A 25014-nucleotide genomic window follows, 5' to 3' on the forward strand; every position below is an offset into this window, starting at 1 on the left:
CTACAAAAGAAATACATTGAAGCGCAAAAAGCTAAAAGGAAGAACGCAGACATGTTAGAAATTGATTTCGTTTCAAACCATTCGGCTTCATTCTGTCGTCAGAATTACAATTAGTGATTGGTGTTTTATTAAGTCTTGGAAGATGAAAGAAAATTCGACAAATTTTAACATCACTATAGTGATCACAGCATATTGCTCATGGTCACAGCATATATGCTGGCTCTTACCAAGGTCCACGTGACGACCAAGTGTATTGGTTGGATGGAAGCTTCTCTGTTAAAGAATATTCAGCAGCCATCATGTCGGATGACACCCACGCCCCAACACCTGGCGAATAGAAGCAGAGTGTTGGAGTTTAAGGGAAAGCAGCTATACGCTTGTGGCACGACACAAATGACTTAGAAAATAACAAAGTTTGTTAAGTTAAAAGAAAGAAACTCAGAAATGTTTAATCAGCAAAACTTTTCGCAGACAAATTTGTCTCTGCAGCGCAACTGAACAAAGAGTATTATCGCGGCCAGCAAATCAGTTTTTTTTTTATTTGCATTGACTTAACGTCTGCAGATGTTAAATCAATATAAAAACGACTGATTTGCTTGCTACGTTGCCCCACCACCGACAATACTCAGAACGAAAATCAACACATTATACGCCAACCAGCTCAGTGGCCGAGTGGTTTCGTCTTACGCTCTGGTGCTGATAGATCTATAGATCTGAGATCGATTCCAGTTCGGGTCAAACCGAAGACTTTAAAAACGGTACCGATTGTGTTCTTTCTTACATAACGCAGTGAGAATAAACCGAGTAATAATTTGATGACAACGTAAACCTGATATAAAATTAAAAATGAGCCCTGTCGCTAAAAGACCTTAGCTGTTGTAGAGGGACAATAAATAAAATCATAACATAATTATTACATTATACGACCACTACCAGTTTTCAGCATTACCTGGCGGCTATAATACAGTCCACCAACGCGGAAATACCTTTAAAAACAAAAATCACAACACGCGCGTATGAAACTGTCCAGCGAAACTACAACCACTCTTCTACCCTATAGCCAAGAAAAAAGCAGCACATTTTGAAGAACTCCCAGACAGCAACAACCGTCATTTTTACATTGATTTAACGTATGCAGACGTTGAATCAATGTAAAAATGACGGTTTTTGCTGTCTGGAATTTCTTCAGAATGTGTTGCGTTTGCAAAATGTGTGTCGTGCCGGTATACCAACTATTTGGTCATCATGCTAATTTACGAAGCAAGTTGATTAAGAACAATACCAATGACATGCTGCGTTGTACCGCCCGGAGAGCCAACGGTTGATAAGCACGGCCCGTTGTTTCCCGCACTGGACACGAAAATCAAGTTGTACTTGGTCACCGCATCTTGAATAGCTGTGCAGATCTTTCTGCACAGAAAATCGCCAATGATTGCGATGCAGAGTCAGCAACTTAATGTTGAGCAACAAGACTTCAGCAAACATTATGAATTGCAGCAACAAACGACGATTAAATTGCACTTATGGTTCAACTCGGCGTTGTTTTTTTTAAAGATTTAGAACAATATCAAAATAACGTTGAAAATTTTGTCATGTTTGCTCTTATTAAGTACATTTTATTTGCTTAACTCAGATTTATCTGTAAAAAAAAAACTACATAATACTCTAGTAAGAAAATTTGAGCAGTCTTAGGGTCGAATGCACCAACAGTGATTAAACTGTATTTAACTTAATCTTAAATTAAACTACAATTAAGTGAGACTTTGGTATGCACCAACACCAAGGGCTATTTAAACCATGATTAAACTGTGATTAACTAGGAAGTTAAGTAAAAGAGTTAATACAGCTCTAGAGTAGGTTTAAAGCTTGATTAACTTTCCAGCAAAGGTTTCTAGTACTGGTATTGTATTAGTTCTTGGTAATTGCAACATCAGGCTGCACCTTTTGAACTACGGTATGGAAGGTGTGATGTGTGATAGGATTAGAATGACCAAAATGTAATTGTAAAGGTTCTTCACTTTTCATGGACAACAACTGATTGAGCTGAGGTTATGGGTTGCTTACCAAAATTTGGCTATTGTAGCCAGGGGTGCCGGAACAATTTTCGACAGGGGGGTGCAGGATTATGAAAAAAGGGCATTTTTGTTGCTGAAAGGCCAATTCTTTTAAAAGTTTTAAGATAAGATATAGCGATAATGCTCATCTATCAGCTCACTAAATTGAGTAATGAACAAGTGTCCGGTATACAAAGAAAGGCATCATGCTTTGTTATAATGATGTAAACTACTGACTACTGTGTTGCAGAATTTTGTGCCGTGAATATTATTTTGAGGCAAAAATAAAAGATTATAATTAGGCTAAAAGCGAATAGCAGAAATTGTTATTGCAATATGTGCAGTAGCTTACCGGCCCCCCTGATTGTAGCATATGCTCTATTACTGATAGCTTGGTGTGGCTTTATACCTGTAATACACTGTCCCAGGCCTATAAAAAATTGTTTAACAAGCTGTTTTCGAATAAGGACCTTCTGCTGATCCTTCTTTTAGGATGAAACAGGCTGTAGAGGTTTTAGGGAGTATGTATGATACCGTAATAACTATATTTGATATATTATATGCATGTGGCTGTCCATATTTTAGAATTCAATGATATGTTATATAGAACTATTTCTATGGTAGGAGTTGTTGTATAACATAGATATACATACTATTTTAGACCCCTTTCTAGGGATGTCCCAAAATACATTGTCCCAGGCCTATTAAAAATTGTTTGACAAGCTGTTTGAACATATATATTTATATATGTGACTTCATATTTTGGCATTTCATGACATATATATAATATATAAAAACAATGAAAACTATTAATACTACAAAAAGTGCTCAATGCCAAGCAAAAAGGCAAAGCAGAGCGAATTAAATCAAATGTAGTTATTACTATCTGAAGCCTTTACAAATTGTTTCACCTAACGGATCATCAGAAGGTCTGCAAAAAACATGTAAACAGTAAAGAATCGATAATTCTGAAAAGATATTAAATATTACAACTGTAAATTAATCTGCAAAAAAAATCTCTAAACCTGTACTTCCTGAGGAGATATTAAATATTACAACTGTAATTTAATCTGCAAAAAAACCTCTAAACCTGAATTCCTGAAAAGATATTAAATATTATAACCGTAATCCAATCTGTAGAAAAAAAACTCCAGAATTACTAAGGACAGCCTCCATCCGCCACGATAAAGTTTCAATCAATTTGTCCCAATGGAAACCAAGCAACAATAATGGCAACATCTATGACATCACAAAGAAGCAAAATGCTTGTTATGATCGGCGAATCCTGTAGTAATCTGAACAGAATGAACAAAAATTGTTTTTAAACCTGTAAAAATTAAATGAGTTTTACAACCTGTAAAAATGAAATGAAATTCAATTTTTTCAAAATTATAACCTGTAAAAATCCCAAGGAATTGTGATGATGTAACCTGTAGTGTCCTGAACAAATGAAATAAAATCTGTTTATAAACCTGTAAAAATTAAATGAGATTTATAGCCTGTAAAAATCAAATGAAATTTTAAAAACCTGTGAAAATCAAAAGGAATTTATTTTATTTTGAAGTACTTGAGTTTAAATTTGTTTCTATGACGACATTTGCCGACCAGTTCCGAACGCTTGTTCAAAAGGTGGCCACTATCAGCCTTCAGAATGGCCAGCTTTTCAGCCAAACATAGGCCACAATTGTTACGACCACCACCACTATAAGGCCGAGCACAGCTGTGGATGGACCAAGTTATTTTAGGATCAACACCCTTGTCCTTAAGGTCCCAATGATGTACCTTCATGGATAGGTCTAAACGAAACAGTACCGAACTATCTAAGGCAGTTTGGGACCTTAAGGACAAGGGTGTTGATCCTAAAATAACTTGGTCCATCCACAGCTGTGCTCGGCCTTATAGTGGTGGTGGTCGTAACAATTGTGGCCTATGTTTGGCTGAAAAGCTGGCCATTCTGAAGGCTGATAGTGGCCACCTTTTGAACAAGCGTTCGGAACTGGTCGGCAAATGTCGTCATAGAAACAAATTTAAACTCAAGTACTTCAAAATAAAATAAATTCCTTTTGATTTTCACAGGTTTTTAAAATTTCATTTGATTTTTACAGGCTATAAATCTCATTTAATTTTTACAGGTTTATAAACAGATTTTATTTCATTTGTTCAGGACACTACAGGTTACATCATCACAATTCCTTGGGATTTTTACAGGTTATAATTTTGAAAAAATTGAATTTCATTTCATTTTTACAGGTTGTAAAACTCATTTAATTTTTACAGGTTTAAAAACAATTTTTGTTCATTCTGTTCAGATTACTACAGGATTCGCCGATCATAACAAGCATTTTGCTTCTTTGTGATGTCATAGATGTTGCCATTATTGTTGCTTGGTTTCCATTGGGACAAATTGATTGAAACTTTATCGTGGCGGATGGAGGCTGTCCTTAGTAATTCTGGAGTTTTTTTTCTACAGATTGGATTACGGTTATAATATTTAATATCTTTTCAGGAATTCAGGTTTAGAGGTTTTTTTGCAGATTAAATTACAGTTGTAATATTTAATATCTCCTCAGGAAGTACAGGTTTAGAGATTTTTTTTGCAGATTAATTTACAGTTGTAATATTTAATATCTTTTCAGAATTATCGATTCTTTACTGTTTACATGTTTTTTGCAGACCTTCTGATGATCCGTTAGGTGAAACAATTTGTAAAGGCTTCAGATAGTAATAACTACATTTGATTTATATAATATATATATATATAGAACTATTTTTATGGTAGGAGTTGTTGTACAACATACCGTACATACTTGATACTCATACTACATTGTCCATCCCTAACCCCTTTGCTTGTCATTAATGTTTACCTAATCACAGTGACCATGCACACCTATCACTTTGTATTTTCATTACATGTATGGAATTCATGTGTACCAGTGTGTACAATTAGATACAAAATAGTAATAACAACATGGTTGATGCAGTGAATGTAGTGGATTCTGCTAAACTTGATGCTGAAGACCTCACAAAGCGAAGTTTGGAAGCAAAGGTTTCGGTGCTTGCGAATTCCTCTCCGAACTAAACTGGATAACACCCTTCCCATTATAGTCGCAACTGCTTGTTTGCATAATTTTGCTGTTCGCCGTGGTGAATTTTGAAGAATCTTCATCTCACGCCAACTCCAGCATAAAGAGCCAACAGCAACCCATGCCCACAGTTGGTGGAAACGCAATGAGACGGCAAGTTATCACTCAATACTTCTAAAGTAATCCGGTCTTGGAACTCATACACCAATCTTGTCACCAGGAGGACATGGGTTGTCAATATTTTTAAACTAAAGTAATATTTTTAACGTAATTGATTGATTTTCACCCAGTGCAGTAAATGAGCCGGTTGCTGTTTTCTTTCATTGTACACCTGATGAGGGATCTGTGAATAAATACACAGCCAGCAAATCATTTTTTTTACATTGATTTAACGTTTACAGACGTTGAATCAATGTAAATAGTGGTTGATTTGCTGGCAAGGTAGTAGTTTTTTCTGTCTGTTTTAATGAAGTTATGAAACCATGGCTACAGCTACCTGGTGTGTTTATTTCTAAATTGTTCTGTATGAATAACAATTACGAACAGCGAAAAGTTACAACCATTCAATTGTACATATACAAAATGTTATCACTAGGGCGATTTTTTGTAACCAAAATGACTTCAATTTTGCAAAAAGTAACCAAAAAGTAACTTTATTCAACGAAAACAAGAAAGCGAAAGAAATGGCAACAATTCCGCATAAAAAAGCATCTAAATTAGTTTCAATTTGTACTCAAATCAGAATTACACATTCAAATTACACAATGTAATGTTTTACATTCTCTGGGAAGAAGTTTCTGTCAATCGAACACTTTATACAAGTTAGCTGTTGCAGGAAAAAACAAACACTTTAGCTGTTGCAGGGAAAACAATTGGTTAAATATAGTTAACACAATTTGTTTGATCACAAAAATTTATTAACGAGTTTTCGGTAATACACGTGATACAAACAAGCATGGGCTCGTGCATACCTAAAATCCATACCATAGTAGAAGATATATTAAAAGTCTTGGCATTACTGTACATAAAATGTAAATTCATCTCTCCAGTAGCAATAAAAGATAAACAAATAGGGGAATTAGGCAAAAAAGTATGCAAAATAAAGTGACCTAACAAATAAAAAGTAATCTAAAAACACAAAAAGTGACTTTTGGTAACTTTATAACATCTTAAACATTGACCCCCCACAACCATGAAATTTTGGTTATACATTTCTTTTGTTAATTGGTACAACTATAAAAAATTAACTTTGGTTACGAAAAATCACCCTAGTTATCACATAAATACTTAAACAGAGTAGCAAAGCTCAAATTTGTTATTTTTTACATTGCTCGATTTGTGCCTGTATCAGTTGTTCAGCTAATTCAAATTTTCTTTTTCGGTGTCATTACTCTTTTGGGGTGGACCACCGCCAGTGGTGAAGCGTTCTTGTTTTGCTTGGGCCTTCATGTTTGTCCACAACCTTCAAAGCGTACCCTCTTCTTTAACTGTCAAGGTTGAGGCACCATTAAAATCTTTGGTGAGTTCCCGCCAGGCATCATTTTTGTTGTGTATAGTCACACCATCAGTCTTCTTGCATTCAATAATATTGCGATATGTTGCAATGCAAGTGAGAAACAGATCTTTTTCGTGTGGAGAAAACTTTTGCGAACGTTGTTTTGACATTTTATAAATGAATTATATAAATTTAACAGTCAAGAAAAAATGTTGAAATATTTGTTCTACACTGAAGTACAAAACAGTAAAATAATGTAGTCAAATCATTTCAGAAAAATTTATATTAGCCCAATGTTTATGAAAATAAATTTCTAGTTGGCAGTTGTGTCTTGATGAAATGCATTCCATTACATCCACCTTAACATCTAGCCGCCTGACTGGTGAGAGCGTCTGCTCGATAACTGTATGGTTCCTTCGCTGCTTCCAGTCGTCTGTTGTGTTGCATGTGTAATTGCAGTGTACTGTATGTTGTCGTAATGGGTGTAAAATAAAACATGTTGTTTTTAACATAGCCTGAGCAGTACCGTACTGTAAACTGGTCTGGACAGTTTAGCACCCTGTAGTCTTGTAGTGGCATTGCCAGGAGTTTAAACAGCAAGGAGTCAATCCATATAGATGGACCCCCTCCAGTGTGTTGACTTAGGCAACCCCAGTAACAGGTGAAGGCCTCCCTCAGAGAATTTTGAAAAAATTACATTATATTTAGTTCATTCTGAGTATTTCGAGCACAAAATGGTCAAAAACAAGATAAACCTCTTTCAAAATGCAACGGTTTCTATCAGGGCCATTGAGAGAACATTTCGGGCCCGGTACCAAGCAAAAATCCAGGCCCCCAAAGCTTTGAAAAGCAAAGCAACTTGCAAAGCGACCTTGCACAACCGTCGCTGACCCTTGAAATGCCCTTTCAAAACTTCTTAAAAAGCATGAGAAATGGTTTCTTGATATTAGACTGTCATAACACCTCTCCCATCCCAGGTTAGGAAACACTGTTCTAAGTGGAATTGTCTCAAAGATTCACTTTCAAATTTCTGATGAACAACCTTGTAGCCTAACTGCATCTGCTAAATTCAGCTGATTTCAGGCTGCTTCTGCAATGTAGTGAAAGTTACGGCACCCCAACTTCAGTAGTTAAAACCAGGGAGCACTTTAAAAAGGTGTTTCATTGGCACCTGACAAAAGGGCTGCTTAGTAGGCTACCTGGCTCAGTACATATTACAGCAGATATCATTTCGAGCAAATTTGTGAATACCGGTCCAGCTTACGTTTCTACCAAATAATTTATCAGCAAATATAACGCTTTTTGCCATTGCTATGAACAAATAATGTATGTAGGACGTAGGTACCTTTTTCTACCACTGAACTGTACTGAACCCCAAACAAATACTCATTGCTAGAGTTATGACTCAGCAAAAACCATCAACAGTCTGATTAAATCATTGATTAGCTAATCATGCACAAAATTTTGTTGGTGCATACCAACAACGAATTAACTTTAATCACTGTTTAGTTAATCAATGATTAACTTTAATCATTGTTTAAGTTAATCACTGTTGGTGCATTCGACCCTAAGGCATTAGGCAATGATAAGAGCACAAAAAGAATCCTCAGCAATTATGAACTAAACTCATGAAAAAAAGTCTTTTAAAATATTTAACCAGTAGAGTCTTCCACGACGTGTAGTGGCATAGCCCTATCAAATGGAAGCATTCTACTTACCCGCTACCAGGCCAATGACTTGCTTCCCCGTAGCTCAGGTTGGCAAGTTGACAGTTATGCTTCACAACTTCGTTTATCTGAACGCAAAAGATACGAAAATTTTTTCCTATTGGATGTACCCAGCTGTCAAAAGTTGTCTTTTTTACCCACGTAACAATTAAGTCACATTTTGCTATGTGAGTGCAAGTGCACGAACTGTGTTCAGTAAATAAAACCCACAGAGCAGGGGAAGTTAAATCCAAGAAGCAATACAATGCGCTTCTCGACCTGAAGCGCGGTTATTTCCACTTACCCCGCGAATCAGACCGGTTCCCGTTTCCATGGTAGCGAGCCGGGAATCCCCGATCTTTAGAGCGACTATCTGAGCGCCGGGCGCGACTCCGTTTCGATCCGGCTCATCCTCAAAGTATCCGGCGGCGATCGCAGCAACGTGAGTGCCGTGGGAACCTTTTTGATTGGACAAAGATTCAGAGCATGCCACGCCCACATTGCGTCACAAATGGATGAGCAGTGATTCGTGAAACCAAGCTACTAATCACGAAAAGACGTTGCTCACGTGGTGAAACCATTGTTTTGTCTTTGATACATTATTATGGCAAAAAATGTTAATAGTGCGTGTGAAGAGACAACACATCAACCTACGGTTTTCTTTTACCGACACCATCAGCTCATAATTCTCTTTACTGACACCATCAAAACATTTATAAAAATGTAATGAAAAAATACTGCTACTAAAGTTAGTTTAACGTTATAGCGGCAAGGGACAGTTCTCATCTCAAAGAGGCGAATTTTTCATTGTGTCAATCTTATTTTTAGATGCAAACCTACATTAACTAAACAACAATGCGAAAATAAGTCAAGACCAATCGTCTACAACTAGACATAAACATTCACACATTGACATGACGCAATTATTAAATTACAAGTAAAATTTTCATCTACCTCCATTGGCAACAATAGACAAGACCTGTCCATCCTCATAAATATTTACAGAATAATTAAGCATGGCGGTGCCTCGAAAAGTGGCGTGCTGTTGGGATTCTTTGTAGCTTGTAAGGAGATCACAAGATTGGAGATCGCCGCACAAGCTTAGATCAAGACAAGCTCTGAGAACAGAAAATTAATTTCGAGATCGGTTTGCTCAGAAAAGCTTTGTGTTTAGGAGCAAAATGGTTGGAACGCCTGGTTAATCTAATCAAAAAATAAAGAGCCCAAAATGTAGATACCAAACTCATGTTCAGCAAACAAACGTTTCGAAAACTATACTGTCTTCATCTTCAGTGTTATAAACATTTATAACACTGAAGATGAAGACAGTATAGTTTTCGAAACGTTTGTTTGCTGAACATGAGTTTGGTATCTACTGTCTACATTTTGGGCTCTTTATTTTTTGATTAGCTTTGTGTTTAATGTTAGAAAATTAGCAATAGTGGAAAAGTGTGAAGTGATTGCAAAAGTTGGTTTATCTGAAAAATCAATTGAATTTTAAAGCTGAAGATGAATAGAGTTCAAGTTGCCGAAACCTTTTCTGAATCTGAACCATGTTTATCCCGTGAGTTTTGGATTCTATTAAATTTAAGTGGACTTTATTTCCATAAAACTTTATGTCCTCACACGACTGATCCAGAACAAGACGCTGTACATTTTTACTAACAAAATAACAATAAACATCACAGTGACGTGCAGTTCAACCAAAGTGATCAGTGCCTACTGCCTATAGAAAAGGTTATGTGATCATTTAACAAACATACAACCTTACGACATTACTACCAACAATTTGGCAACAGCAAAATTTCCTTCAACTTTCTTTGAACTCTAACTGAAAATATGTTTCGCTTTTCCGTGTGGTTTTATAAGCTGCAATTTTCAAATAAATATTATATCCAATGGCAACAAAAGTCGATTCAACTATAAAAAATATCGCAGCACTTAATGTTGAAATTCCAAGGTCGTACACTAACATGATTAGAAAACCAGCGTTCATAGTTTTAAAACACAAGTCATCTCGTATGTGATGTTGATTTTCAACTGAAACCTACTGAAATGTGACGCCATTGTGAAAGACAATGCAATCCACCACAGGCCCGCCTTCTTTATAAGACTTATTGAGGGAATCAAGAATATCTACTTGCGCTTGAAGATCACTTTTGCATAGTTTTTCTTCCTGCAAGCATAAAAGGTTTTAAAAAATGCTCGTGACGAAAGTAAGGTTGTGCTCGTGTTATATATAAAACCTTATTCTAATCATTGAGCAAGGCTCTCCGACCGCGGAATGGCCCGTTTCGGTGAGTCCGATTCGGTGGGTCTGATTCGGTGAGTTCCCTATTCGGTGAGAGCCTTTTTCGGTGAGAGCCCTATTCGGTGATTTTTTTTTAAATTATTGGGTGCCGTAGCCTAATTATCATTGCCGTTATATGGTTAGGGGTTAGGGTTAAGGTTAGGGGTTAAGGGTCTTATTTCAACGTTTAGCGACATTAAAACGATGTAAAAGCGGCAATGATAATTAGGCTACGGTACCCGATAATTTAAAAAAAAAAATTCAAAAAAATCACCGAATAGGGCTCTCACCGAAAAAGGCTCTCACCGAATCGGACTCACCGAATAGTAGCAGACTCCTCCGACCGATCACACTCTTCACACGGATCAGTTTTACATGAGGATTGTCGCCTGGGCCTGGATTTATTCAATTGGGGATAAAACACCCTTCAAATAGCCCATCAGCTTGGCTTTTGAAATTAAAATATACACCGATTTTCGGACCGTAATGAAATATTCTGCATGGCCTGAAGTGAGGAAGTTTTCGCTCCATGATGTCCCGGCTCTCCATTGGAGTTGACGTCAGATATAATGTTCTTTTTATTGTTAACGAAAAGCAGTATTTGCGATGCAGCATCAAGAGATTGTACAGCAAATTGTTTTCAAAGCGCACAATGCCAGAACAATTTCAACGTTAGTCAGCAACTTTGATCCATAGTTAAACAGATTCATGTGGTGGACCAACAACTAAAGGTGACTGCAATTATTTTCACTGTAATGAACTATTTATGAGCTAGACATACCAATTTTCAACTATGTCACGCACTTGACGGTCATTTTTATTCAGTGCTGTAGCGACCCAGTCCCAGAGATTGGGGTTGATGCATGAAGGTGTTTATTATTACCGGTATTTGTAAAATTTAGAGTATGTATACACTATACAGTTAGGTAAAGTTTAAATATGAACAATTAGATGCATGTTTTTACCACACCTTTGTTCTTGCAATGGCAACTACTACCCAGGCACCTACAACAAGTTCTGACAATCTATTTTATATTGAAATGACATCTGTTACTTTTGTTTCCCTTCACTTTGCTTTTTTTTTTATCCAAACTTACACCCAGTGGTTGAATATTTAGATTAAGTGGACGGGAAAGCAAGGGGACCAATCTTCGTGTCCACCTGCAGACATGGCTTTGAGTGTCTTACCATAGATACAGCCACATGCTCTTGAGTGGTGTCGAACAGGCTTCTTTTCAAGCGTTGTACCAAAGCTCTTAATTATCACTCAGCCGACAACACTTTAGTGTAATCACTCCACGGTTTTCTACAATATTAATGTAGTACTACTCACGTAAGAGAGGTCAGGGTCATTCTTATTATAATCGTGAATTTTCGCTAACGCCAGGGCCGTCGTTTTCTTGTGATGATGATCCCACAGCGTTTCTTTATTTTCTTTCTGAAAAAAAAAAGTTTTAATTGAACAAATGTGCACTTGTCAATCTATAGTGTGGCTGTGTAGAAGTTCATTGCCTTTTCTAACATGTCAAACCTCTAAGCTACAATACATTTTCGGTTTTTGCCTAAAACGCCAATAAATTGAGCATAAATTTAGCAATCGCCTCAATCCAGATATACATAATTATTCAAGTTGTTTCATTTTTATTTGTCCATTTTGGCTAAAAAGTCGGAAAATGATGATTTGCAGGCCTTAAAGCAGCCGGCGGCCATCGCGGCCATGGCCGCTAAGTAGTGCTTGAATGACCGCCGGTGCTACCTTCTCTGTCGGCCAAGTTTGGCCGCCGGTTTCTTCTAGCCAATTATTTAATTTCACAATAGAATGATCGTGGATTAAATGTCGAAAATATGTAGTATCAAAGAGTGACGCAGAATTAGGTCAGCGCATCATAGTCACTACTGTTGTATTGAATATATCCAGCTGCGATCACCAGCGCTGTAAGTCTTGTTTGCAATTCCCGATGTTTATTTTAATGAAGTGTTAATCCGAAGTGCTAATTTACATCAGCTGGCAATATTGTCATTTTTATATCGATTCAATGTTTTGTCGGACATTGAATCGTTGTTAAAAAGGAGAACTAGGTTAGTTGACATCCGTGGGTAAAACAAGTGTCTTCATAGTTGAGAACGCTGTGGGTTAGTGACTTCACTCCCTCAATGGTGACATCATAACGGAATAAATGGTCAGGTTTTATGAAAGGCGGTATGCAGTTGAAACAATTTACTGAGCTGCGAGCAGTTAAAACAATTTAAGGTCGTTAGATGGTCCCGCAATACCGGATTACAATCCCGATAAAGCATTTAATGCGTGGTACAACGATTCTATTGCAAGACGTCGCCCAGACTTCAACAACGCTAAGTGATCATTTTAACATTGTTGCAAGTTTAATGCTATTTACTTGTGCTATCGTTATTGTATTTTGGCCTCCAAGCACGCAGATTTGGCCGCCGAGAAGGAGCTCTCGGTAGGCCACGATGGCTGCCGGAAAAAAACACGAGTTTTAAGGCCTGGATTTGGTTTCAGTTTTTCAAATCATTCACATGCAGGGTGTGGGAATTTCCACTGTTCCACTTTCTGTGTCACTATCTTTGTTATGTCACAACAGGGAGTGCAACTGGAAGTTGGACATTCAATAATGACATATGGTATGTCACCTGTTTGTTACACTGGCGGTGGTCAAAATCATTGGTGACGCATTGTGATTGAATTTGTTGGAATATTGAGAACAAGAAAGTGAAAAACATCAAAGCAAGTAGCCTACTTTAGTGCCATAGCACTTTTTCTGGCGTGATCCTGTATCAATAAACGTTTCGTGGCTATCATGCATGCTTCACCAGTATGAACCATGGCTATGAACACAACGAAAGACACTTTGTCTTTGTGTACCTGCTGTAAAAGTTAAACAAGCAGTAAAATTTCCCTTCTGCATTGTTGCCACGAGTATGGTTGTTGATTGTATTGTTTCTACAATGAAAAAAAATATTGGCTAATTGCATCCATGGTTCCACTTTTTCTTGGCAGGACGTGGTTTCCGTCGTTGTTAAGCAGGGAGCACTTAAGCATTTTTCCTATAGGCTATATCAAAAAATTTTTTCTGGCCACTCCGCTACTCATCTGCCCTAGAAAATCTTTTCAATCAAGTAGATATTGGCTCGTGCCACTATTCTTTTTTGGTCTCCATGACTTATACCCATGTGATAAGACAAATATCAAAGCATTGTGTAAACTATGCATTTGAGAAAACCGTTTATATACAAAACGAACTACCTTTTTGTTGTTGGTCCAAATAATAAAAAAAAAGACTGATCAGTTTTTGTACCGCAATTTAGACGAGCTTTCTAGAATTCCAAGCAGAAGTGATTGATGTAATGCAGTGCTCTTCAACCGGTTTTTCTTTTCATATATCCTTATAAATTGTGATTATGTTTAATGTGAGCTGTGGTCTTTGAAAGGACTCTTGTGATCATAAATGGAATGATTTCAGTTCATACACCCAAGCGTAGGCAATAGACATGACACATGTTTGCAAGCTTTCTCATTGCCATGCACAAATCTTTTTCGTAACCCCCCCATGCAGTCTTTTATAATCATGCACCCTTGTGTTTGATTATGATGAACCGCCTGAAGGGTGCTGGTCTACTGCATAAATGGTGTTTATAGTTAGCCAAACTTCAAAGTGGCTATAATTTTTCCTGGCAAATACACAAGTGGTGCAGCTTTATAAAATTGCCAATGCCATGTGTTAATGCAAACGAACACTTACTTGAAGGCGATCTTTTAATCCCTTTGGAAATATTTGGGAAAGATCTTTCAATCCAATGTTGAACTTCCCACTAGGGTTAGACCAAGAGGAAGGTATCTAAGTAAATATTTAAACAGTTGAACGCAAACAATTGAATAACAGTAGTACAGGCTTTTATCAAAGCTATAATCCAAAGAAATAATTGACAGAGTAGATACATTCACTCAATAGTGATTCCTTCAATATTCAGCAAACTTTAATAAAGCAAATCTCCCCTCCATAGTTATAATAAGTTCATTGTCACTTGTGACCCACAGACTATTGATTGAACATAGGACGGTATTCTACCCATCACACCAGTGACATGACTCAGATTTCTGCTTTATTACATTACAAGAACATTCATTGGACTGATAGTCCAGTCAAAATAGGGTTTGACCCACCACTAATTGCAAATGTTTCGACCCATACATTTTCTGAAAGCTTACATCATACAGAATAACATAATAAAAATCTGCCACGAAAAATTTAGTGGAACCCCCTTTTTAGGGGTAAAAACAAAATGGCCGCCATGTGTCCTAAAAATCTTCATTTTTCCATATTTTTTCACCTAATTCATATAATTTAGGTCTGTAAACGAGCTCATTCTATATTTCTGGTACAGGAATCCAAAAACAGACATTGGAAAGTTGCAATATCAGACAAAAACGTGTCTTTCTAAAATTTATAAAATTTAAAAATAAAATGACCTCCACAAGTCCCAAAAATCTTTAATTTTTTTATATCTTTTCATCTAATTTAGTTCTGCAAAAGACCTATGTTAATAACTCACTGTAAATCGAACATAGACCCTACTTCAAGCATGTGATGCTTTTCCTGGAACCTGGGCTGATGCTGTCAAGGGGAGAGTCCTCTATGTACACGATTTGCCAGCTGCAGATGCAGTCTACCATACTGCTTGTAATGTCAACTTTCGCACTGGCCGCAGCATTCCAAAAGTTTTTGATGGTGATTACCCATTATCAGGGTTGTCGGTATTTTACCCGACCCAAAAAAACCCGGGTGGGTTTTTTCAAAAAAACCCAAAAAAACCCATAAAAAAACCCAGAGCATCATATTTGTCCAGTTTTTATTAGAAAATTGAAAAAATGAACAAAAACACTACAAGGCACTTAAAACAAACTTTAAATTAGGACTTAAGGATGTGATTGTGAAGTAAATTTCCAAGAATAAACTGAAAACGCAGTGGATATTGTACAGTACACAGAAATCAAGTAATGCCCCTTTGTGTATACTACACTAAAACTCATTTATGCAAGAAGGCCTTATAGTTAAACTGCTGAAAGTACTACTCTACTGTAGTCTGTATATATGATGTGAAATGCAATTTAGGAGGCTATTTACCAATTACAGATTCTGCGAAGCAGGACATTAAGGCGCGAACAAAATGGCGCAGACATAACGGCGCCAAAGTCAATGCAACAAGTTCAATTTATAGAACGATAATACTCTGCAACCATAACGAAAGTTTATGTGTGAATAAGGATTTTTGGAGCTGGTATACAAGTCCCCCCCCCCACCACCCTTGGCAACTCATGACAAAGAGGAATTGACCAAAAAATGTTAACAAAATGAGGAAAAGGTTCTGAGCTGGTTACGTTGACTTTGGCGCCGTTTTGTCTGCGCCGTTTTGCCTCTGCGCCGTTTTGTTCGCGCCTTAATGTCGTGGACCGCAGATTCTGGATTCTAACGCTTGGCTGTTTCAGAGCATTTGCCTAAATGGCCATTGGCCACGCAATCGCTCAATTGCTCATCCATTACTATATATAGTATGTATATATAGTATGTGTATATATATATTGACGCTCTTGGTTTACGCCAATTGAGCACTTTACTGGAGGCACCTTGCTATGCATTGCGCAAAGCTCACTGCTTGCAGTTTGAGCACTTTGGCAAGGTTGGCAGTAGTACCATTTTTGGTTACTGATAAGGTACATAGTATGTGTATATATATATTGACGCTCTTGGTTTACGCCAATTGAGCACTTTACTGGAGGCACCTTGCTATGCATTGCGCAAAGCTCACTGCTTGCAGTTTGAGCACTTTGGCAAGGTTGGCAGTAGTACCATTTTTGGTTACTGATAAGGTACCACAAATGGGAAAATGTCACATGGAGGTATATATATCTCCATGGCCATTATTCCAGTGTAACTACTGCACTGATGAGACCGGGAGGTCGAAACGGTGTGCACTGTCTGCAGTTATTGACGCTCTTGGTTTACGCCAATTGAGCACTTTACTGGAGGCACCTTGCTATGCATTGCGCAAAGCTCACTGCTTGCAGTTTGAGCACTTTGGCAAGGTTGGCAGTAGTACCATTTTTGGTTACTGATAAGGTACCACAAATGGGAAAATGTCACATGGAGGTATATATATCTCCATGGCCATTATTCCAGTGTAACTACTGCACTGATGAGACCGGGAGGTCGAAACGGTGTGCACTGTCTGCAGTTATTGACGCTCTTGGTTTACGCCAATTGAGCACTTTACTGGAGGCACCTTGCTATGCATTGCAAAGCTCACTGCTTGCAGTTTGAGCACTTTGGCAAGGTTGGCAGTAGTACCATTTTTGGTTACTGATAAGATACCACAAATGGGAAAATGTCACATGGAGGTATATATATCTCCATGGCCATTATTCCAGTGTAACTACTGCACTGATGAGACCGGGAGGTCGAAACGGTGTGCACTGTCTGCAGTTATTGACGCTCTTGGTTTACGCCAATTGAGCACTTTACTGGAGGCACCTTGCTATGCATTGCGCAAAGCTCACTGCTTGCAGTTTGAGCACTTTGGCAAGGTTGGCAGTAGTACCATTTTTGGTTACTGATAAGGTACCACAAATGGGAAAATGTCACATGGAGGTATATATATCTCCATGGCCATTATTCCAGTGTAACTACTGCACTGATGAGACCGGGAGGTCGAAACGGTGTGCACTGTCTGCAGTTAGTATGTATATATATATAAATGATAAAAAATATTTAAACATGATGGCATAAATGCTCCTTGCCTTCAAATCTAAAGCAAATGATGCAATAATGTGATTTCTACCACGGTCCACGGTAGCATCAACTTGGTATAGAAATCAGTGGATATGCAACATCCAACTTGATCTTGAAATTAATGGATGATGCAACATTCAAGCAACAACAACCTTAGTGCATTATTTTATTGAGTTATGCAAGCATGTACTGTGAGTGAAAGGCACTTCATTCGTAAAAAGTAGTTTTGTGGTGAAATAAGCATGAATCTACCTTTTTTTGCATCTTTTTTAAAAAAACCCAATAAAACCCAAAAAAACCCGGGTTTTCCTCAACCCTGCCCATTATCTACTACAGGGAAGCGAAAGAAAGTTGTTAGAAGTGGAAGAGCCAAAGATGTTAAACGACACGAGGCATTCCTGATGACAATGGAATACTTCACAAACAATGATGATGAGACATTGTCAATTCAAGATTTGAGAGATAAAATGCAAGAATTTTTGGAGGGCACCGACATGGAACCATATGGATTCACTCATATGAAAAATGAGATGCAGCAGCACTTCAATGAGAAGGTAATAATTACAGACATGCAAGGAAAAAAGAATATAGTCACTCTGCATGCAACTGCCTCACAGATTATCGGCAACTTTCATCAAGAATCAAAGCAAGACAGAGATGAGGAAAAGAGTCACATAATAGAAACAGCAGCAAAGTTAATAAAGCAAGACATAAAACAAGTCGAACAGTTAAAAGACACCTACCCAGACTTTGAAGACTTGTCAACAGAGACGGCACTGCAATTCATACCTCAGTCCCTACTTCAATTTCTTCAGACTATGGTTTGTAGCAAGAATGCTGACCCTAAAATAGCTTCTATTGGACAAGCTATTATGCAAGCAGCAAGACCAAATGCTATTACTGCTCCCCTACAGTTAGGCTTAGGCGTGCAGATGCATCATCTGTTCCAGTCAAAAATGCTTGTTGACTCTTTAAGCAAGCATGGATTTTGCAGCTCCTACAGTGACATTCAAATGTTTGAGAGAAGTGCAGCAGTAACACAAAATACTGACATTGTAGAAGATATGAGTGAGGGCACATTTCTTCAATATTCAGCAGATAATGTTGACCACAATCTGCATAGCATTGATGGTTATGGAACATTTCATGAAATGGGCATTGTTTCCATGATGACACCGGCAGCAAAGCACTCATTAGTTATAGCCTACCAAGAGTCAAAGTGACAGCAGATGACATTATTAACGTTGGCAGAATTTCTATTAAGTACTTCCACCAAGACAAAGAGAATTTACATCAAAGGCAGTATGGAAACTTGAATGATCCTGGTGTAGAAGAACCATACGCAATGGCACATCTATTATGGGAATCGTCTTTGGTTCTTAAGGTACCACGTCCTCAATGGTCTGGCTTCATGCAACTTATCCACCAAGGAGGCAAAATTTCCGTCTTGTTCCTACCCATGATTGCCATGGACCCCAGTGATCTCTCATGCATCTATTCTACCCTGAAATTCATTTCGTCTCGTGCAACCAGATGCAAAGTGTGTCCTGTCATCACACTTGATCAACCATTGTGGCTAAAGGCATTTAGCATGGTTGAAAGTCAGCCAGAACTTCAACCATCTGTGATAAGACTCGGAGGATTTGACACCATGAGCTACCTAGGCAGCATAGGCGTCATTTCAGGGGTGCGAAGGGTGCTTGAGCACCCCAAAATGAAAATCTGAGGTAACAACATAAATGCGAGAGCACCCCTGGGTCCTGGTTTGCATACAAAATACACCGATTCAAATGGAAATTTGCATTGCTAAATAACGTTTTTTTTTTCTTTCTTGAAAGTCGTTTCACCAAAGCGCAATATTTTCAGTGTTTTACATTTGTGTGTGGCACGCAGCGCCACACATATCAAGGGCAGACATGATTGTACTATTGCGTAACAATTAAGCACAAACACGCGCACTGCGTCAAGAAGTGCCGTTCGAGAGAAAACAATTTGTCTGGCTCGAAGAAAATTGCTGTTTTCTACTCAAACGTCTACAAAAACATTCTGCAAACGGCGTCAGGTGCAATTGTTAGCCGTTTCCCTTGTTCATCATACCGAATGGCAGACTTGCTACGAGAGCTGCTAGAGAATCCCACAATGAAAGACGACGAAATTGCTGTTTTCTACTCAAACGTCTACAAAAACATTCTGCAAACGGCGTCAGATGCAATCGTTAGCCGTTTCCCTTCTTCATCATACCGAATGGCAGACTTGCTACGAGAGCTGCTAGAGAATCCCACAATGAAAGAAGCCGATGTTACGAAAGTAAGCCAATTTTATGATGGTGATTGGGAACGCAAGGATTTGCTGCGTGAACGCAAACAGTGGTTCGCTTGTTGCAAACGTGACGGTGATGTTGTGACAGTGAATACGCTACGTCAGAATTTCATTGCACAGCCGTCAATGGTCGATATAATGCCAAATATATATGCAGCTTTGGTAACTTACATTGTTATGCCGACTTCTTCCTGTGAAGCCGAACGTTCCTTTTCGTTATTACGACGCTTGAAGACCTACCTTCGCAGCACTCAAACGCAACAACGACTGAACAATTTGGCCGTTATAGGTAGTTATCGCGAATTGGCGGAGAAATTAAACATGGAAGAACTTGTCACGGAGTTTGTTTCCAAGACAACGACCCGCAGAAACAAATTTGGATGTGATTAATTTATAGCAAGCCGCATTATAAGGCAGACGTGAACAAATTAAAGTCGAATATATTTCAATATTCAATGTAAGATCACTTTCGCCTCGCATGTAATACTTGTTTTCATTTCTATCTGATCGTTTGACACACCGCTGCAGTCTATTCGATTACACATACAACAAAATTATCTTTTATGTTGATTCGACGTTTCATGACGTAGGCTAAACATGGTTGAATTTACTATTAGATTGAGTCATTTGTTTTAACATTTTCCATCGGTCAGATTTTCAATTGATTAGCCTATATTGACAATTTTCATAAGATAACTTAGAGCACCCCTAATTTCGACAAATTTAAAAAAAAAATTACGCCAATGCTAGGCAGCATTGGACATTTGATGAACGGAACTGGACTTCAACAACTCTTGGAAATAGTTTATGCACCTAATTCAGTGGTCCACATGCTGTCCGAAAAAGCAGTGAGTCGCGCAGTCAGAGAACATTGCACTAATGCCTGGAGTAAAGGTGACTGAGCATTCCTTCAAAAAGAAACACCAAGCCATCACCATGGGTGCAAAAGAATCCGTCAAAGTCAAGGACAGGAAAGTGAGTGTTGATTCCATCCTCCTATTTCAACGTTTAGTCTGTGCTGGCACAACAACGAATCAGCTACCACTAGGTATTCCAGTATGAACTTTGTCAATTTCCACCAGCCTTGTTTGAATCAAAGTCCATCATTAGACCAGCCAACAAGGCCTCCTTGGTTGACTTCTTGTGGTCTTCATCAATTGAGTCTGCTCCAAAACCATCTAAGCCCTTAGTCCAGCATGTACTAGATGGAGGTGCCCTGCTCCATAAACTTCCTTGGACAAAAGGAGCTGCATGGGATGAAATCATGCAGATGTAGCCTACACTGATTATGCGATGTCCAAATATGGAGCCTGTATTGTTGTGTTTGATGGTTACACAGATTCACCTTCCACAAAAAATGGTGCTCACTTCCGAAGAACTGTTGGTAGGATTGGGGCTGAAGTAATCTTCGATCCAACAATGAAGCTCCAAACCAAAAAGGAAGACTTTCTTGCTAACCATAAAAATAGACAGCGACTAATCCATATGATAGGGGACAGACTCGAAAGAGCAGGATGTGTTGTCCACTATGCCAGAGGAGATGCAGATGTCCTGATAGTAGAAACCGCGATGTCATCTGCACAGCAACAAGACACTGTAGTTTTAGCAAGTGATACTGACATTCTGACTTTGCTCATACATTACAAGAAGAGTAATACCACACACATCTGGTTGCAAACAGCATCTAAAAAGGGCACTAAAAAACATCAATTTCAGTCACCAGAGAACTTCTTGGAGACACTGTGTCAAATAATCTTTTCTTTGCCCATGCACTGTTGGGATGTGATACCACTTCAAGGGTATTTGGAATAGGCAAACAGAAAGCTGTTACAAAACTAAGAACTGATGAAAACTTCAGAACAGCTGCAGCAACTTTCATGTCATTCTCTGCAAATGCAAATGATGTTGTAAAAGCAGGGAAGTCGGCTCTATGGAAGGCAAGATGACAATCTTGACGATCTAAGATATCAAATTTTCTGTGGAAAGACAGCAAGAAGTACGACTGCAGTAGACCCATGTTCTCTTCCTCCCACGTCATCAGCAGCGAGGTTTCACAGTCTCAGGGTATATCATCAAGTGCAGGTGTGGCTGGGTCATGAGACAGATGTGCCACCGGAACAGTGGGTTTGGCGTTTTAGTAAAGGCAGTCTGATGTCTGATGTTGGGGAAATGTTGTATGGCAGAAAATTCTCACTAAGGATGAAAGGGAAAGTATATCGGAGCTGTGTGCGGCCTGCAATGCTATATGGTAGCGAGACATGGATATTGAGAGAGAGTGAACTGGCAATCCTGAGAAGAACGGAAAGGTCAATGGTGAGAGCAATGTGTGGGGTGAAAACGAGAAGGGAAAAAAGGACTGAAGAATTGTTGGATATGCTAGAGATGAGAGAGACCATAGACCAACTGGCAAGGGCAAATGGAGTAAGATGGTATGGACATGTGATAAGGAGGGAGGAAGGAAGTTTTCTTAGAAAGGCACTAGATCTAAAGGTGGATGGGAAGAGGAAACGCGGTCGTCCAAGAAGAACGTGGAAACAACAAGTGAAGGATGAATTTAAAAAAGTCGGACTGAAGGAGGAAGATGCAAGGGACAGGGTGAAATGGAGAAAAGGGATTAAAACAATTGCTGCGCGGAAACAATCGGCCACCCCCACTAGTGGGGAACAAACCGACGATGGATTATGATGATGATGATGATGTCTGTGATGACAAATAAACCTCCAGCTCCATCTCAGTTCCTGGAAATGATTGTCTGCAACTGCAAGACCGGCTGTTCTACACTTCGATGCACATGCCGGAAATCTGGTTTAGAATGTACAGTTGCATGTGGTGAATGTCATGGGTCATGTTCAAATTTGTCATTAGGCCTAATGGAAGACATTGACTCTGATGATGATGCCTTGGTTTGAACTATTAATTGTTTGATAAAATTAGGTTTTTTACAGAACTAAATTGTGCGAATTAGGTTAAACGATAAGGAAAAACAAAGATTTTTGAGACTCACAGCGGCCATTTTATTTTTAAACTTTGTTATAAAATTTTATTAAGACACATTTTTATCTCATTTTTCAACTTTCCAGTGTCTGTTTATAAATTCCTTGTACCAGAAATATAGAACGAGCTCTTTTACAGAACTAAATTACATGAATTTGGTGAAAAGATACGTTAAAATGAAGATTTTTGGGACACATGGCGGCCATTTTGTTTTTACCCCCAAAAAGGGGTGTTCCACTAAATTTTTTGCAGCAGATTTTTAGTATGTTATTCTGTATGATGTAAGCTTTCAGAAAATGTATGGGTCAAAACATTTGCAATTAGTGGTGGGTCAAGCCCTATTTTGAGCCGGATTGACTGGACTATGATGCTTCTTAATAACCTTGAACCTTGAAGTATTAAATACTTCCAAAGTATGAAAACAGTTAATAAACTTCTTGGTGTCCCACTGGCGGTTAGTGTGGTTGCTTGCAACCTATTCTTTCTGAAGAAGAATTGTAGTTTTTTGGCTTTTGATAAACAATGGACATGCTATCTATAGGACGTGCATGAATTGACCTGCCCACACAATACAAACAGACAGTTTAAATCTTGAAAAGTTTTTCTACATTTCTGAATTTTTTTTTGTTTTTCATTCCAGGCATGTAAAAAACAAAAGAAATGAACATTTCCATGTTAATACAACATTAAGTTATATACATGCAATTTTCTTCCAGTAAATCCAGTGATGCATCCATCAGAGTCTGCAGTAACAATGCAGCTCATATTCACATCACCACTTCCTGTTGTATCAATCAAATCAACGATTTTTGGTCTTCCATCTGGTGTCACCTGTTGAAAACAATTTTTTTCCAAACAATAATAATTTATTTCACACCAGTTGGGTGCAAAATAGCATCAATAAAGTCTCCACAATTGGCGATTTTAAGCCAACTGTCGCAGTTCTTCTGGCCTGTGCTTGTAAGAGATCGAACCCTTTGCATGAATGTTTCTGCTTGTCTTCCTTGATTTCGTTTGCCTTTGATCAATTTTGCTAACAGGAGTGTTTCATTATAAACTGAGTTTATTGGATGTCATATTCTATGTCCTAACCAGAGAAATGACATTTGCTAACTTGTTGAAGCAGAGAAATTTCTTCAGCAGCACCATATAACAAGTCATTGTGAATACGTTCAGTCCATGAAATTTTAAAAATTCTTCTTAATGCTTGCGTGTGGACTGTGGAATGTGCCAATGGTATTTTGATGTTTTAACCTTGGGTTCTATGTTTCACAGGCATAAGTAAAACATGAAAAACAAGTGTTTAGTATTGCTTGGGTTTTAAATTTGATGACAAAGTATGATGCCACATGTTGTGTAAATATGCTACTACTGCATTTTCTTTGCGTCGTCAATCTTCAATGTCTGAGCCAGTCACCATGCTGAATTACTTATATAAATAGTAATAAATTGTTCAAGTCTAGTGTACGTTTACTGCACTGATGAGATTTTAAGGTAAAAACAGTGATGTCCTGTCTGCAGTTATATAGTATGAAACCATGGCTATTAAGCAAAACATTTTTATGCTATTCATTTAATGTTAATTGCTTTCATCTAAAACTGAACAATTACCTGAAGTCCAGGTGCCCCTGGATCAACACCAGTGTCCATGATAGCAATGGTTATTCCTCTTCCATTATATTCAGGATATTTTTTTAGAAAGTTTGCTGCACCCGTCTCAAGTTTTGGGACCATACTTTGATGGGGAAACTCGGAATTAATATACTCAGACATTATTTTGCTCCTAATGTGCAAAACCTACTATTCAACTAAATGTATTACTAAAAACTGAAAAAAACAAGTGTGTGACATTAAATTTGATTATCGACCATGTATTATATGACTCAATCACTCAACTGAAGAAAGTAAGTGTAAAAAAATGTCTAACAGTTGTCTATATAAAAGCAGAATTTTTTGTAGTTTTTTTTTTCAAGCTTTCCTGTTACCATAGTTTGTCAACAAAAAGATTTCAAAAAGTATGATGAAATTTTTGCACAGTTAAACTTTTGGCCTCAATTTTGATAAATTTGGAAGGTGGGCTACCGTATTTCAAAAATGCCTGAACCTTTATTTTCTTTGAGACTCATTATACCATCACATACTGCTCCGGTATCTCATTTATATCAAGAAAGGGAGCTGGTATACAAGTCCCCCCCCCTCCTTGGTAACTCATGACAAAGACAGGACTCAACCAAACATATAGGGTGAAACTACTTTACCTTTGCTTT

General features: G+C 38.1%; 1 protein-coding gene across 1 annotated transcript in view; it reads right to left on the reverse strand.

Annotated features, from left to right (window-relative positions):
- LOC145785084 (tripeptidyl-peptidase 2-like) overlaps positions 1-24550 on the reverse strand; it is a 39700-nt gene extending 15150 nt beyond the window's left edge. The window contains exons 1-10 of the mRNA XM_082596785.1: positions 24359-24550; positions 23447-23578; positions 14390-14485; positions 11962-12066; positions 10390-10514; positions 9293-9456; positions 8643-8797; positions 8351-8427; positions 1283-1410; positions 228-327 (exon numbers count right to left, since the gene is read on the reverse strand). Of these exons, the coding sequence (XP_082452911.1) occupies positions 228-327; positions 1283-1410; positions 8351-8427; positions 8643-8797; positions 9293-9456; positions 10390-10514; positions 11962-12066; positions 14390-14485; positions 23447-23578; positions 24359-24520 (1244 nt within the window). The 5' untranslated portion in view covers positions 24521-24550. The remainder of the gene's footprint in view (positions 1-227; positions 328-1282; positions 1411-8350; positions 8428-8642; positions 8798-9292; positions 9457-10389; positions 10515-11961; positions 12067-14389; positions 14486-23446; positions 23579-24358) is intronic.
- Positions 24551-25014: the final 464 nt, after the last annotated feature.

This window comes from Aplidium turbinatum, chromosome 16, assembly GCF_918807975.1.
Source record: "Aplidium turbinatum chromosome 16, kaAplTurb1.1, whole genome shotgun sequence".
Classification (NCBI taxonomy): domain Eukaryota; kingdom Metazoa; phylum Chordata; class Ascidiacea; order Aplousobranchia; family Polyclinidae; genus Aplidium; species Aplidium turbinatum.